General features: G+C 53.9%; 7 protein-coding genes across 7 annotated transcripts; 3 read left to right on the plus strand and 4 right to left on the minus strand.

Annotated features, from left to right (window-relative positions):
- Positions 1 to 149: 149 nt before the first annotated feature.
- Positions 150 to 4,703, minus strand: MGL_0393 (uncharacterized protein; the record flags this gene model as incomplete). Its single annotated transcript, XM_001732566.1, has 1 exon — positions 150 to 4,703. One exon carries the CDS (start codon positions 4,701 to 4,703, stop codon positions 150 to 152), a length of 4,554 nt encoding a protein of 1,517 aa, XP_001732618.1.
- Positions 4,704 to 5,186: 483 nt separating this feature from the next.
- MGL_0394 (uncharacterized protein) lies at positions 5,187 to 5,906 on the plus strand (the record flags this gene model as incomplete). The annotated part of the gene is made up of 1 exon (XM_001732567.1): positions 5,187 to 5,906. The coding sequence occupies one exon, from the start codon at positions 5,187 to 5,189 to the stop codon at positions 5,904 to 5,906; it is 720 nt and encodes a 239-aa protein (XP_001732619.1).
- Positions 5,907 to 5,955: 49 nt separating this feature from the next.
- On the plus strand, positions 5,956 to 8,232 carry MGL_0395 (uncharacterized protein; the record flags this gene model as incomplete). Its single annotated transcript, XM_001732568.1, has 1 exon — positions 5,956 to 8,232. The coding sequence occupies one exon, from the start codon at positions 5,956 to 5,958 to the stop codon at positions 8,230 to 8,232; it is 2,277 nt and encodes a 758-aa protein (XP_001732620.1).
- Positions 8,233 to 8,407: 175 nt separating this feature from the next.
- MGL_0396 (uncharacterized protein) lies at positions 8,408 to 9,028 on the minus strand (the record flags this gene model as incomplete). The annotated part of the gene is made up of 1 exon (XM_001732569.1): positions 8,408 to 9,028. One exon carries the CDS (start codon positions 9,026 to 9,028, stop codon positions 8,408 to 8,410), a length of 621 nt encoding a protein of 206 aa, XP_001732621.1.
- Positions 9,029 to 9,409: 381 nt separating this feature from the next.
- MGL_0397 (uncharacterized protein) lies at positions 9,410 to 10,969 on the plus strand (the record flags this gene model as incomplete). The annotated part of the gene is made up of 1 exon (XM_001732570.1): positions 9,410 to 10,969. One exon carries the CDS (start codon positions 9,410 to 9,412, stop codon positions 10,967 to 10,969), a length of 1,560 nt encoding a protein of 519 aa, XP_001732622.1.
- Positions 10,970 to 12,373: 1,404 nt separating this feature from the next.
- Positions 12,374 to 12,820, minus strand: MGL_0398 (uncharacterized protein; the record flags this gene model as incomplete). Its single annotated transcript, XM_001732571.1, has 1 exon — positions 12,374 to 12,820. The coding sequence occupies one exon, from the start codon at positions 12,818 to 12,820 to the stop codon at positions 12,374 to 12,376; it is 447 nt and encodes a 148-aa protein (XP_001732623.1).
- Positions 12,821 to 13,012: 192 nt separating this feature from the next.
- MGL_0399 (uncharacterized protein) lies at positions 13,013 to 15,248 on the minus strand (the record flags this gene model as incomplete). The annotated part of the gene is made up of 5 exons (XM_001732572.1): positions 13,013 to 13,220; positions 13,304 to 13,377; positions 13,431 to 14,272; positions 14,306 to 14,990; positions 15,066 to 15,248. 5 exons carry the CDS (start codon positions 15,246 to 15,248, stop codon positions 13,013 to 13,015), a joined length of 1,992 nt encoding a protein of 663 aa, XP_001732624.1.
- Positions 15,249 to 15,374: the final 126 nt, after the last annotated feature.

The raw sequence follows: 15,374 nt of genomic DNA on the forward strand, positions 1-15,374 counted from the left end.
GTAGCAGGACGGTTCACTCTATACCTACTTATGTCTATCTCAATATTGTTCTCATATCTGTCGTCTGCATATTATATATATAGAATTTTTCTTTTTTTTCTTGACATAGCCGCAAGCTGATTTGATCGACAAAAGTCGTCAGTGAGGAATCACGTTGAAACAAGACCTGCCTCACGAGCCATGCTGTAAAATAGACCGTCCTTATTCTTCAGTAGCGTGCTTGGAGCATCAAATTCAGCCACTTTGCCTTCCCGCATCACAATCACTCGGTCCGAGTCCATGATCGTATTCAGACGGTGCGCGATCGTGATGGTTGTGCCAGAAAACTCGCTGCGCACAATCTTTTGGATAAGTGCATCCGTGTCGAGATCGATGTTGCTTGTGGCCTCATCTAGCACGAGGATACTTGACCTACGCACAAGTGCACGAGCGATGCACATGAGTTGTCGTTGCCCTGACGAGAAGTTCGAGCCACCTTCTGATACAGGTTGCAAAAGACCTGCACTGTGACCATCGACAATCGATTGCAGTCTCGCTTGTTCAAGCACTCGGTATAGATCTTCGTCACTGTACTGATGCAGAGGATCAAGATTTTGTCGTAAAGTGCCCTGCCAAAGCTGCGCATCTTGAGGAATGATGGCCATCGACTGCCGCAACTCATGCAGACCGAGCGTCGCGATGTCGATGCCGTCGATAAGAACACTGCCTCCTGTCGCTTCGAGAATACGGAAGAGTGCTAGAGTCAGTGTCGACTTGCCCGCTCCCGTACGACCAACCACACCGATGCGTTCGCTCGGCCGTGTCTTGAACGAGACGCCTCGCAGGACGGGCTCTAGACCCTCGCGATACCGCGTCGTGTAATTGCGGAATTCGACCACGCCCTGCGATGGCCATTTGCTCGTCGGGGCTGTCTCTTCCACATGATACGCACGCTCCATGGGCAGTTGCGAATACGAAAGAACACGCTCCACACTCACGATGTTCTGCTCGACCTCCGATGCCGAACGAACAGCCCAGTTCAGTGTCTGTGTCGTGCCTAGTACCTGTGATAGCATCAGACCAAGCAGGCCTGCACTCATGCGGCCACCTGTCGTTACCATGAGGATGGCCATCATCGAGGTAAAAAGAATGACAGTCGATCCCAGAAACTCGATGCGCACAGCAAGCCATCGGTTGCACGTCACGGCGGGGAAGTAGCACATCTGATTCCGATCGACACGCGCCTCGAATGAGTCCGTGAATGCATCAGCTTGACCAAATGCACGAATTGTCGAGAGTCCACCCAGTGCTTCTTGGAACCATGTGAAAATAGGCGACTTTGACACGGCATCAATCCGCTTCAGCTCACGACTCGAGGCGAGATAATACCGCATCACTCCACGGTAGGCCAACCCAAGCGGCACAACAGCCAAGAGGAACACCGGAACACTGTAAGCAACCACACATATCACACCGAGCACGATAACAGACGAGCGAGCAAGTCCCTGGATCACACGCGGAAGAACCTCGTCAATTACACTGATGTCGCGGCTGAACAGGTTGAGCAGACGGCCGGTCGGCGTCGTCTCGAACCATTGCAGCGGGTACCGCAGTATATTGAGAAAAAGGCTGTCGTGGAAGCGCCGCGCACTGCTCAGTACGAGCCACACATACAGAATCATGGGCGCCACGCATACACCAACGGACGTTGAAATTCCCATCAAGCCATATAGCGTCAGATAGTATCGAGCTGCGCGCGAGGTATCAACATTGGGACGCGCATTTTCGCCGCTCCATTGCTTCAGCACAACATCACGAGCGATAGTGCATGCTTGTGTGAGAACGTGTGCCACACAAAATAGCACCACGCCCACAGTTGACGCACTCTGAGCATATTCGCGGTACACAGACCATTTCACAGACCCAGTCTCCTGGAGCTCTTGCGGCGCTTGCGACTCGCGCAAATGACGCAGCGTCGAGACCTTCAGCTCATCTTTGTTCAGCTGCCGGGGTCGATGACAGTGGTCTGTAGGTTCTAGCGACCGCTTCCATGCTGGGAGCGTTTCGTGCTGATCACTCTCGATGGGCGACTCTGTGTCCGCCTTCTCAACGCTCGTTTCTTTTTTCTTCAGACTCGATATCACCCGATAAACATCACCCCTCATGGCCATGACCTCATCGAACGTGCCGCGTTCCTCCAATAATGAGCCTTCTCGCAGCGTCACGATCTTATCACATTGCGGCAAGTACGACACAGCATTGAGCGTCAGAATGCGCGTCTTGTGTCGAAGCATACCACGCGGGCCAATCACATGTTCCCAAATGTGTGCGCCGACATTGGCATCAACGGCAGCGAGCGGATCGTCCAGTAGATAAATGTCCGCCATGGCGTAGCACGCGCGAGCCAAGGCTACTCGTGCTCGTTGGCCACCACTCAGACTCACACCACGCTCACCAATCTCAGTCTGGTCGCCAAGTTGCAACATCTCAAGGTCCGGCTCTAGTGCACATGCAGAAAGGCACTGCCGATACAGTGCCTCATCGTATGCGCGACCAAAAAGAATGTTGTCTCGAACCGTTGCGCCCATGCACCAGCCTCCCTGAACAAAGTACGCAAGCTGACCATGCACAGAGATACGCCCCTGGAGCCTGACCATATCACCCAAAATGGCCGAGAGTAGCGACGACTTGCCATCGCCAACGCGGCCCAGGACGGCAAGAAGCTCTCCACCGTGGACTGTGAGATCCAGGTCGCAAAGCGTTGGCGACTCTTGTTCATTACTCCAGGCAAAGGAGGCCTTGCGGAACCGTACAGCGTCACTACCCACACTCGCAGGTGCCTTGAGCATCCTGCGCGCATTTTCATCGAGCTCTTCGCTGTCGAAAAATGATGCCATGCGACCTGCCGACACCTGTGTTTGTAAGAACATTGAAACAATGCCAGCAAGCATAGACAAGGGAAAGTTCAGCAGCTGATAAAGTGACAAAGCCGGAAACACAATGTCAGCAGTAAGTGGCTGTGTATTCACCATAGAGTACGCGATAAAGGTGCCTAGTGACACGAAGAACGGAATGGCCTGCCAGAAAAAGTTGAAGCCAGCGCTAGCTACGCCGATGTTGCGGAGCAAAGGAAGTTCTTCATCGTTGCGAACGCCCAACAAACGCTTTGTAAAGGCTTCTTCCCATGCGAACAGTTTGATCGATTTGATGTTTAGAATAATCTCATTCATCAACCCTGTGCGGCGATCACGCACCTTCATCTGCACGGCACTTAGGCGTCGCAGGTACGTCGCAAGCATCGTGTTGACCGGTACGCTGATCATCATAATAGCGACACCAATAAATGCTGACCAGCCAAGCAGATTGAATAGCGATACGAACGCAATAGTGATCTGGAACACGGCCGACCACAAAATGTGCGCATACATAAGAAAGTCAGGCAGGCGATTGGCGTCGACGCTCATAAGGTTGACGACATCGCCTGTGGATCGTTCGCCTCGCGACTTGTTCGATAGGCGCAAACTCTTGCGGAAAAGCGCCGTGACGACGCCTGCGCGTGCCCGCATACCAGCAATGCTAACAAGCTGGAAGTACTGATGCAAACTGAGAGTCTGAATGGCTGCTGTGAGAAAAAGCAAAGCAGCTATGACAAAGCCTCGGAGAGGCGTGCCTCTTAGAGCCTCTGTCGGTGCCCATTCCCAGTTTTGCACGAATGCGAGAAGCATGCGCAAAAGCTGCGGCTGCACAAATGCAAGAATATCCTGCACGACCTTGAAACCAGCTGCGATGACAAACGGACGGCCGTACGAAGCAAAGAGAGTACGCCAAAATCGCGTCTTACCAGTGGATTCGAGGTCCAGGCCAGCGTCCTGAGCCTCATGCGAAAACTTGATCCAGTGATACTGGAAGGCGTTGCCAAGCTGCTCAGTGTCTTCACCGGCAGGCAAAGCCCACATATCTGACTCCTTCAGAAATTTGCGAGAGCCAAGCGACATGAGAGGCTGCATCCAGTGAAAAAATAAGCGACTAAACAGGTGCGCTGTCTCCATCGGCGACTCTTTGGGCTGTAACTCATTGATCATCTCGCGCTCAGCAGCGAGCTCGGGTGTCAGCTCCGGTTCATGCTCGGCCTCCGCTTCAACGTCCTCGTCAGCATCTTCGGGAAGCGCAATGTTGTCGCCCATCTCGACGTCTGCACACTCAAGGAACAGAGCAGCGAGCACAAACAGTAGTCGCATACACAGTGGGACGACCAGCATCATGTGAATGAGCGTGGACGTAGGTGTAATCTGGATTATTGTCCGCACACGCACGGGGCCCGCGAGCAGGTGCAGCGTCCAAAGTAAGAGCGTTTCATCTGAGCCATGCCGAGCCTTCATGTGCATAGTGTGCTGAAGCATGAACGCCAAGATGTATGATAGAAACATTGCCCCGGAGGCAAGAATTTGAACACCACCTGTGAGAGAGGCCTCAGCAGGGCCCAGGTTTCCACGCATGCCAATGAGCACGACAAATTCAAGAAAACCCAAGAGCGTCACGGCCGACATGATGCCATCCTTCTCATGGAGGATGTGCATCGAATTTTCTGAGCGCACCTGTACTTCACATCTAGACCACTTGCGTAGTGCGTGCACCGACATGATAATAAACGCGAGCGCAGGAGCAAACCACAGCACAAGGGCCTGGAAGCAAGGCGTCAAGTCAAAATCACGCGTGGGCGACATGGGGCCCCAGCCTTCTGCGCCGTCGCAGATGAGAGAACCAAAGCCTGTCACTTTTGCGAGAGGATCAGCAACCGCGTCGTATATGTGCGGCGGTACATCTTGCCACAGCGAAGCCCCAAAGCCTGGGACCCAATTTCCAAGGTCCGTCATGGGCGAGGAAAGGCAAGAGACATGAAGTGAGTGCGACCCACGTGACATTGACAACGGCTCCAGTTGCGTTCAGTCAGCGTCGACCCGTAACCAAGCCTAGCAGGCAAGCAAGTTGAAAAATCCCCCACCCAGCCCCCTCCCCCCTCTTTGCTCGTCAAAATGTGGCAGATGAACCACTAACGTAAGCAAAAGCAGCAGACTCCGTCGATCGAAACGCTCATTGTCTTTCCACCATGCATCGTTTCGCTGGGCGCGGAAGGCTTGCCGCAAACACTCTGCGCAAGAGTGGTCGTGCAGGCTCCGCAGGCTTCGCGACGCAGGCAGCCGAGGCACATGTACATCCTTCGCGTATGCCGCGGTATGCAGAACTGCTGGAGAAGCTCCAGAGCGTACGAACACTTCTGCAAGGGCGCCCCTTGGACGCTGGCTGAAAAAATTCTGTATACGCACCTGCTCAACCCAGCCGTCGACTTGGCAGGGGCAGGAGCAGATCCTTCCAAGGTTCGTGGCGCACGATACCTTCGACTCGGAGTGGATCGCCTCGCTATGCAGGACGCGTCGGCTCAGATGGCCCTCCTCCAGTTCATGACGTGCGGCATGTCCCAGTCAGCCGTGCCTGCGAGTGTGCACTGCGACCACTTGATTCAAGCGTATGAGGGCGCACAGGCGGACTTGCAACGTTCGCTCGAGACTCAGCATGAAGTGTTTGCGTTTTTGGAATCGGCTTGCCGCAAGTATGGGATTGAGTTCTGGCGCCCCGGCAGTGGGATTATCCACCAGATTGTTCTTGAAAATTATGCCGCCCCGGGTCTTTTGATGCTCGGCACGGACTCCCACACGCCGAATGCATCTGGTTTGGGCTGCCTGGCGATTGGAGTGGGTGGCGCTGACGCCGTCGATGCACTGACCGCAACGCCCCTGGGAGTTGCTTGCGCCGAAAGCCTTGGGCGTGCATCTGCATGGAAAGCTGTCGCCGTGGTGCTCGGCCAAGGATGTGATTCTGCACCTGACGGGCGAGCTTACCGTGCGTGGCGGCACAGGCTACATTGTTGAGTACTTTGGCCCAGGCTTGCAGACATTGCCAGCAACGGGTCTTGCAACCATGTCCAATATGGGTGCTGAAATTGGCGCGACAACGAGTGCCTTCCCCTATACACCGGCCATGGGCCGCTACCTGGAAGCGACAGGACGTGCTGCTGTGGCGCGTGCAGCGTCGCAGGCATCGGACTCGGGACTATTGTCGGCAGACGCAGGCGCCGAGTATGACAAGATCATCGACATTGATCTTTCGAAGCTTGAGCCGAGTTTGAATGGTCCATTCACACCTGACCTAAACGTCAAGCTCAGCGACTTTGTTGAGCGTGCACGCCGTGAGGACCGTTCGCATCCGCGTGAACTGAGTGCTGCGCTTATCGGCAGCTGCACGAACAGCAGTTATGCTGATATGAGTCGATGTGCGGATCTTGCACGGCAGGCAGGCAAGCGAGGAATGAAGGTCAAGGTGCCGTTCGATGTGACGCCAGGCTCTGAGCAGGTGCGCGCCACAGTGGAGCGCGACGGAATCGAAGAGACGCTAACGAATGCAGGCGCACGCGTGCTTGCCAATGCATGTGGACCCTGCATTGGTCAGTGGAAGCGCACTGACAAGCAAGGCGAGACGAACGTTATCTTGACTTCATTCAATCGGAACTTCCGCGGTCGAAATGACGGCAATGCAAACACGCTCAACTTCCTCGCAGCACCAGAGATTGTGACGGCATTTGCGTTTGCAGGACGGCTCGACTTCAATCCCATGACTGACTCGTTGGAGGCGCCTGACGGCAGCACCTTCCGCTTTGAGCCGCCAGCCGAGAAGGAGCTGCCGGAGAATGGGTATGCGCTGGGCGATAAGACGTATATGCCAGAACCGATGCCGATGCCGCAGCCGGATGTGCAGGTGATGATCAACCTTGAGAGTGAGCGACTCGAGACGCTACAGCCATTTGACAGCTACTTTGCGGCGGAGGATGTTGCGCGAGGTTCGTTCGAGCTGCCGCCGATGCGCTGCCTGCTACGTATCCGCGGCAAGTGCACGACAGACCACATCTCGGCAGCAGGGCCCTGGCTCAAGTACAAGGGTCACCTGAGCAACATTGCCGAGAATACACTGATCGGTGCAACGAACGACGAGACAGGCACAGTGAACGAAGCACGTGACTATGTGCGTCCTTCGTCGGCGTCGGAGTCACCAAACGATACCATCCCTGCGATTGCGAAGCGCTTCAAGGCACGCGGTCAGCCATGGATTCTTGTGGCTGATCACAACTACGGTGAGGGCAGTGCGCGAGAACATGCTGCTTTGCAGCTCCGCTTGTTCGGTTGTGCCGTCGTGCTGGCACGCAGCATTGCGCGCATTGCTGAGACCAACTTGCGGAAGCAAGGCGTGCTGACGCTACTGTTTGAGAATGAACATGATTATGAAAAGATCGGCAGTGGTGATCTCGTCGAGACGCTCAATCTCACGGAGCTGATGCGTCCAGGTGCGGATATTGCCGCCGTCCAAGTGCGCGTCCTGGTGACCAAATTCCATGACGATGGCAGTGTGCGTGAACAGTTTGAACTCCCTACACGCCATTCGCTCAGCAAGACGCACCTTGACTGGATCCGTGCGGGTTCTGCTTTGAACAACATCCGCGCAAACGCAACGGTTGCACAGGCGGCTGCGTCGGGTGCGCCGTTCTCGACCTCCTCATCCCAGAGGACCCCGTCTCCGTTATCATCATCGTCCACGTCGACGGACATCCCGTCTGGTGCACGGCGTTTCTCGACGGCGGCGCTCCGTCGAGCTTCAGCGCCGGCCGCCTCGTCTTCAGGCAACGATCCTCGGTACGAACAGTTGCGGCAGCTCCTGTTCCCTGCGCCCGCCACCAACAAGAAACAGACTGGGCCCAAGACATTAGCAGATGCGATCGGACATGGCAAGGCATCAGCGGAAGTGTACGAGACTATCTCACGTGCATGGCACTTGCATGAAAGGCGACAGAAAGCAGCCTTTGCTGCTTCTCTAGCTACGAAACGCGCCCGGTTTGACGAGGCACTAGCTGATCTGCGCAAAACCGACACAGCCCTGTGGAAGCGTGCCAATGAGTATGTCGGACCAACGAAACGCAACATGGAAGAGCTGCACCGCTTGCGGCGCATGGGCCTTGCTCAGCAAGGTGCCGGGGCCGGCGGTGCCAGTGCCGATGGCGAGGCGCCGGGCAGCCGCATGCTGGCGAAAAGGCGAGCGCGTCTCATGGCGCGCACGCGACTAGCGACTCTTTTCCCACGCGAGCTGCGTGCACCCACAATGACGCCGCCTGCCAAAGGATGGCCTGCGTATCGACCAGACGAAGAGTAGGAACAAAAAAAAAAAAGAGCGATATGAACGCTTATGCGTTCTCGCCATCGTACATATGCAGGAGACCGATCTGATAGATCATAGTTCGAAACCGGAGGAGATCCGATCGATCAACAAGCGACTTGTTGGCGTTAGATACACACACACAAGACGCGGACATCTAAGATGTCGGTCGTTACTGCTCGAATTTGCGAGCTACCATGCCATCGGGAGCACGAACTTCCATGGTTTGTTTCGACACGTCTTCCCAATTTGTGCTGAGTGCTGTGCCGCCCGATTCCTGGAAACTCTTGATCATGGCACGGCGGGTATCTGGATCAGCGTCTGCATATAGTTTCTGGAAAAACGCATTTAATTCAGCATCTCCAGACCCCGCCGGTGGTGCATCGTCTGCATCCGACAGGTCCAACGTGTCCCATTTCGACGATGGACGTGCGGATGATGATGAATGTGCCTCTGCTGAAGCGGCCTGCGAGGCTACTGTTGATGAAGAGGCGGGTGACTGAGTCGCATCGCGTGTCAACGCAACCCAAGTGACACTCGGCTCTTTTTTCTTCAACACAATCTCGATCTTCGGCGCCAGCACACGGACAGTGAAGTTTGGCGTCACTTGCCCCCACAGAGGAATGACGAGTGGCTCTGAGAAGCATGGCGAGGAGATTAGCATGACGGCGTCACGCTCAAGTTGGACTTTTACGTCCTTCTCGGGCTGATTGCGTGCGTAGATATTTACCACCACATCTGCTGTTGTTTGATAAAAGTCATATCGACAGGAACTCGAAAGTGCACCACTCATCCCCGCACAATCAATCTGCGGCAGGCAACGAGGCGGAAAATCGATCTGGGAACTTCTAGCGACACGAAAAGCCTGGTTCGTAAGCTCACGAGCTGGCTGGAAGATACGTGCTCCACATGTCTCCACGCACTACATGAATGCGAAAGGGGGTGTGGAGGAACCGCGTACACATACATATACACACACACGCATATATACATATATATATATTCTCGTACGAACGCCGCGTACCTGTCTGATCGGCGTGTGGCCTACACTCTCGCTCATTCGAGCCCCGAATTGATTGATCGTTTTTCTTCATATCAGAGAATTTCTCAAGTCATCCTAGTATCAAGATAGCTTGAATTTGACCACACAGTAAATCGGCGACAGAATAGCGCCATGACATCGTGGCGGTCTTTGGAGGTGCCTGGCGCTGTAGCTGTGGCGCTGAGCACGGCTATGAAAGTTCTCCTATGGCCTGCGTACCACTCGACGGACATGGAAGTACATCGAAACTGGCTTGCTGTTACATATTCACTGCCTCTTCGTGAGTGGTACATTGACGCGACATCACCATGGACACTCGACTACCCCCCCTTCTTTGCCTATTTATCTTGGATACTAGCACAGCCTGCGGCTTGGATCGACGCCCGCATTGTCGACGTAAAACTTGGGCTCAATTATGACGCATGGTCTTGTGTAGCTTACATGCGATCCACTGTGCTCCTCACGGAAAGTGTGTTGGCGTATGCGCTCTATCTGCTGTCACAGTGCACCCTGGGTGAAGAGACACAACAGATTCTCCTACTCAGCGTATTTTTGCACCCGGGATTACTGATGGTGGACCACATACACTTCCAGTACAACGGCTTCCTTTTCGGCATTCTCTTCTTGTCGCTGTGGGCCGCACGCACACAACGCCCTCTCGTATGTGCCCTACTATTCTCTTCGCTCCTGCAGTTCAAGCATATCTTCATGTATATGGCACCGGCGTACTTTGTTTACCTATTGCGTGTGTACATGCTGCCTAGTTTACCTGACAATGTCTCGGCCATGAGTGCAGCGCTCGATCGCACTATTAAACTGGGTTTCGTGACTCTCACACCGTTTTTCGCGAGCATCGTGCCTTTTGTTTGGGATGCCATGCATGAAATGTCTTCACCAAGCCAGGTCTTGTATGCTATGTACTCGCGTCTTTTTCCCTTCCACCGTGGGCTTATGCATGCATACTGGGCGCCTAATGTCTGGGCATTGTATGCAGCAGTGGATCGTGTGTTGCTTCGCATCCATGGGAAAGAGCTCGCGTCAACGTCCCGTGGCATGGTCGGCGATACAGTGCTGGGCATCTTGCCGAACATTTCGCCCACCACGTGCTTTGTTCTTGCCCTTACATTCTCGCTCGTGTATGTCGTGCCGCTGTGGCGACGACCAACCTACTCGACACTTGTCTCCTGCGTAACTCTCTGTGCGATGACGTCCTTTGCGATCGGCTGGCATGTACATGAAAAGGCGATCCTCATGGCCGCACTGCCATTCAGTCTCATCGCACATCGCAAATACTCTGACTGGCGAACGTTCCAACTTCTCAGTGCTGTGGCTATCGTGAGCTTGTTTCCCCTGCTGCATACACACAAAGAAACACCTATCAAGCTCATGTACGCAGCCTTATGGTACATACTTGTGTGCCAGACCATGATGCGCCGCGTGCTTAGGCCCATGCCCTCGAACATGGGCATCTTCCTGCACGCTCTAGAAACTGCGTACTTGTACGGACTAAGCATCCTGGCTCTCGTTACGCAGATCGTTTGGCCGATCTCCGCCAATCTTGCTCCAGAGTCGCGCCTCTGGCAAATGGAGTTCCTTCCCCTTATGCTCACAAGTGTGTACTGTGCGGCTGGTTTCGTGTACTGCTGGGCACGCCTTTCTGTAACATATTTATCGGAACTACCAACCATGTAGGTCATCTTGGCGCCGACCCAGCAATGCAGAGGCTGACGCTGAGGGCGATGTGGGCGCGCGTGGTCGCTGTACTTGGACAACTTGCACCACGCCAGATGGAGCCTGTGCAGATGGCGGCGGAGATGACGGCGGAGATGACGGCGGTGGCCGTGCCGCCGTTGCCGCTGCCGTCTTGTCTTTTTGACTTTCAACCAAAGGCGAAGCGCGCTCTCGTACTTCTTTGGCCGGATTTAACAAGACTTCACTGCGTGTCGGTGCAGTGTCCATGTCCATTTCAATCTTCTTCGTACTCTTCTTGCGCCGAGTCTTTTTGTGTCGGATCGCTGGTGCTTCATCAGATGCCGATAGCTTCGCAGACTGGAATCGTTGATTGTTATCGTCACCGCGCATGGAGTCTGCGTTAGATGGCAGCACCTCAGCAGGCACGGATTCCATTGCATGCTCGCGCATTTTGACATCACGTTTCTTTGGGCCACGTCCGCTGCGCTTGCGGACCTTTTTGGGCACATGCGAGCCGTCATCTGGCACGGTGCTTAGGGGTGAAGATGAGGCATTCACTTCTGTTGCCGCTGCTTTTCGCTTCGGTGTGCGCTGCGAAACAGAATGCTTTGAATGCGACGCCGAGTCCATGATGTTGGAGTCTGTGTTTGACTTGCCTGGATTTCGCGATCGTGGCAGTGACGGTGTTGATGATGGCGGAGTTGACGATGTTTCTGAGACCTTCTTCGGCGGCTGAACTTCTAGTGCTGGGGACGTGGCTGTCTTAGGCACATCAAGACGGACATTGTCCAAGATACGTAGGGATGGGATCCATTCTCGCAAACGTTCGTGATATGCATCCTCTGGACTTGAAATGCCATTGCCTTTTGCACACAGATTCACAAGGCCGTGTCGCTCCGTATTTGCAGTCGAGTCTTCTTTACATAAGGGACGCATGCCGTCCCAATGATCAATACCACATTCGCTCACGTCCAATAGCACAAGGCCAGGCGCTCCGCCATCAACGCCGCGCCCCCATTGTGACACGTGTGTAGGAAGATGGTGAATGGACGTATTGCCGCTTAGACGCACTTCGCGCAGATGCGAGCATACGCTAAAATCTGGCAGACCGTCGCACGTTAGTCGATTGTGTCCGAGACTGAGTTTCTTGAGACGCGGGAGGGATGTGGGAAGTGTCGCTGGTAATGAACGCAACTGATTGTGTGAAAGAACGAGTGTGTTGAGTTCTGGCAAATGGGGGAAGGACGAGCCTAGATCGGCAATGTCGTTGTGTGAAAGAACAAGCGCTTTGAGTGCGTGCAAGGCACTCAGACCTGAAGGCACCGCGGGTAATGTACAGTGAGATGCATTGAGTACTGTGTGTGTGTGTGAATATGTGTGAGCGGAGACGCAACATTGTTTTATTCACGTACCAAAAAGTGAGGCCAATACCTCGATACCTTGCAATGGATCGGATTGTTGGCCGAGTGCTGGGTTCTTCGAGACATTGAGCCATGTGAGCCGCTCGTCAAGAGCTTGTTCGTCTCGGCGTGCTTTTTGGCTATGGCGCACGGCCTTCACAAGCCAGTCCAAATCGCGTAGACCGTCAGGCCAGGATTCAGACACTTGGATGTCCGACACATCGAGCCGGCGGACTTGCTTGAACTGGGCCAAAGTCTTCGCTACGGCTTTCGGCGGTGGAAGCGCATGTCCAGCCAGCGACAAAGATGTGCTTTCACCGAGGACATTCGAACCAGTATTGTCCAACCCTATTGGACTTGAGGATCCAGATGAGGCGGATTGTTCTGGCAGCTTGGACGCGGCCTTGGCATGCTGTGTCTTGCGGGATTCTCGAACGCCAGCCGATGGCATGACGTGGTGCTGAGATGAATTGAACCAAAAAATTTCTATACCAGCAGGAATACGACCTTCATGTGAGTTAACGTAATTAGGGACAAATTAAACACACGCGTGGCCCTCACCATAGTGGACTGTGCGACTCGCACCTACTTGTCTAAAGTACAAAGGAAACCGACTCGGACAAGTTAGAGCAAAGGTCTACTTTCACCATTCGAGAGCCTTGTCTTTTCGAGCAGCTTCAATAGCAGCATCAGTTGGATTCTCATGCGTTTTCTGGTCATCAACAGGTACGCGGCCGTCGCCACGATCGACGGTTCCATCCACATAGTAAACTGGCACTCGTTTGCCCACTGTCTTAGGATCCACTCTTCTGTACGATGGACACAGCTTTGCTTGACCAATATAACATAGACTGTGGCGTACGTTTGTGTTTGTCAGCTCAAACTGGAGAGAGAAAAAAAAAAGAAGAGAGCAAAGCGAATGGAATAAACGTACTCGCAACGTGGGCTTACCGGCAGGCAAATCACCTGGCCAAAGCCTACCATTTGTTTGTTAATCACACCATGTAACTGGGGAAGCGTAAGTGTGACTCGTGATCTTTTGGTACAAATACCAAACGTACATCTCTAGGAAGCCAGCTCTGAAGCGCAAGGCGTGTCTGCTCGGGTGTCTTGGTCTTGCACCAACCAAGCCGGTTCGATATTCGGTGCACATGTGTATCGACGCCGATTCCTACATTCAAGCCCATACTCTGCATTTGAAGAAATGCCATTTTTGGGCCGACACCTGGGATCTCGCACAGCTCATCGACTGTCTGAGGTACGTCACCATGGTGCTTCTCTTCGAGTATACGAGTCATCGTCTTTAAATAGTCGGTCTTGCGCCGATAAAAGCTCACTTTCGCGATGCAGTCGGTGATTTGCTCAGGAGGTGCATCCCGTAACGATACTAGCGTCAAGCCGTCAGGCAATCGCGTCTGCAGTTTATACACGGCATCGGCTGTGACAGGGTCTTTCGTCTGCGAGCTGAGCATCAGACTTACGAGGGTCGTAAAGCGCAAACGACGTGCCTTGTCATCGTCACTTTCTTCTGTGCCATCTGCACGACGTCGTCCACGATCCGCACGTCGATCTTCCTGACCATTCTCTTCACATCCCATGGTGTCAACGGGCGTGATGATATGCTGCCGCTCCTTCGAAAGAAGCGCATACACCTCCTGCCAGCGCCGAGGCACTTGAATCTTTTGTGCCTCATCCTCAGTAAGTTCCATTTTGATCTTTTTCACCGGCGATGATCGCGTCTGGGAAAGAGGTAGCATTGGTGGTGTGGCTTCCCGTTTCACACTCAGCATGTCTGGCGTACTGGATTGGTGGTCTTGAGCCCGAGACGCCGTCGCCGCGACTACTGTGGCTGTATTTGTATGAAGGGGTCGAATGCCACGACGTGAACGACGTAAGTGCTGTGCTGCACCATGTTAGACAGCTACCGTCTACGTACTGTTGCGCGGCTGCACACGCTCCAAGTACGCCTGCCATCCGGCCTCACGGTAGCGCTGAGCCTGTGCTTTGACTTGCTCGATCGCCTCAGAACGAGGCGCATCAGAATTCAAAAGTGCGCCGTAAATGCCACGACCCACAATCATGACATCACATCCACTTTCCTTGATGACTTGCTGCGGTGTGCGGTACTGCTGTCCTTTGCCATCGCCTTGAACATCCATACCCACACCAGGCGTTAGGATTAGCAGGTCTTTCGCACGCTGCTCAGGCGTGGCGTCGGGTGGTATGTGGGCAGGGTCTTCATGCACCCGGTGCATAGCAATAAAGCCAAACACGAACTGCGACTCGTCCTGCATCGCAGCCTGAACATTGGCAGTTGTATAGGCACCTGTTGTCAGACTACCCTTTGTGCTCATCTCTGCTAGCAGCAGGAGACCTCGCTGCCAAGGAAGGCCGACGGAAGCCAGTCCAGAAATGACGCCAGGGCCAGAAATGAGGTGCGCATTGGTCATATGCGACCAGCGCACAATGCGATGCACACCAGCCGCGTACTGAAGGCTCACTGTATTTCCGATATCGGCAAACTTGCGGTCTTCAAAGATCAAAAAGTTGTCGCGCACACTTAGCTGTGCGAGCTTTTCAATCAGGTCCTCGTCAAAATCTTCAAGAATATCAATGTGTGTCTAGCATGGATGTGAGTAGTAAGTAAGAGTCCCATTTTCACGAGCTGAAACGGCAAGAAAATAAGATCGACGTACCTTGATCAGAGCCACAAACGGGCCAACTGCGTCGACGACGGCCAAAAAGTCTTCTTTCGTCGTCACGTCCACACTCACACACAAGTTCGACTGCTTCCGAGCAATGGTCTCAAGCAGACTCTTCGCACAAGCATTCGTATGCTTCACGGCACGTTCTTCGTATGTTTGCGTAGCAGCCGACATGTCAAAGTCTAGACGGCACAAACGATGTGCTTCGAGGGCCTACGCGTTGGGTGGATCGGGGAAACCAACAAGGTAAGTGTGTGTGTGTGCCCTGGACTCCAGTCATGCGTCGTGTTGATGGCAGTC

This window comes from Malassezia globosa (genome assembly GCF_000181695.2).
Source record: "Malassezia globosa CBS 7966 chromosome Unknown mgl_sf_1.1, whole genome shotgun sequence".
Classification (NCBI taxonomy): Eukaryota; Fungi; Basidiomycota; class Malasseziomycetes; order Malasseziales; family Malasseziaceae; genus Malassezia; species Malassezia globosa.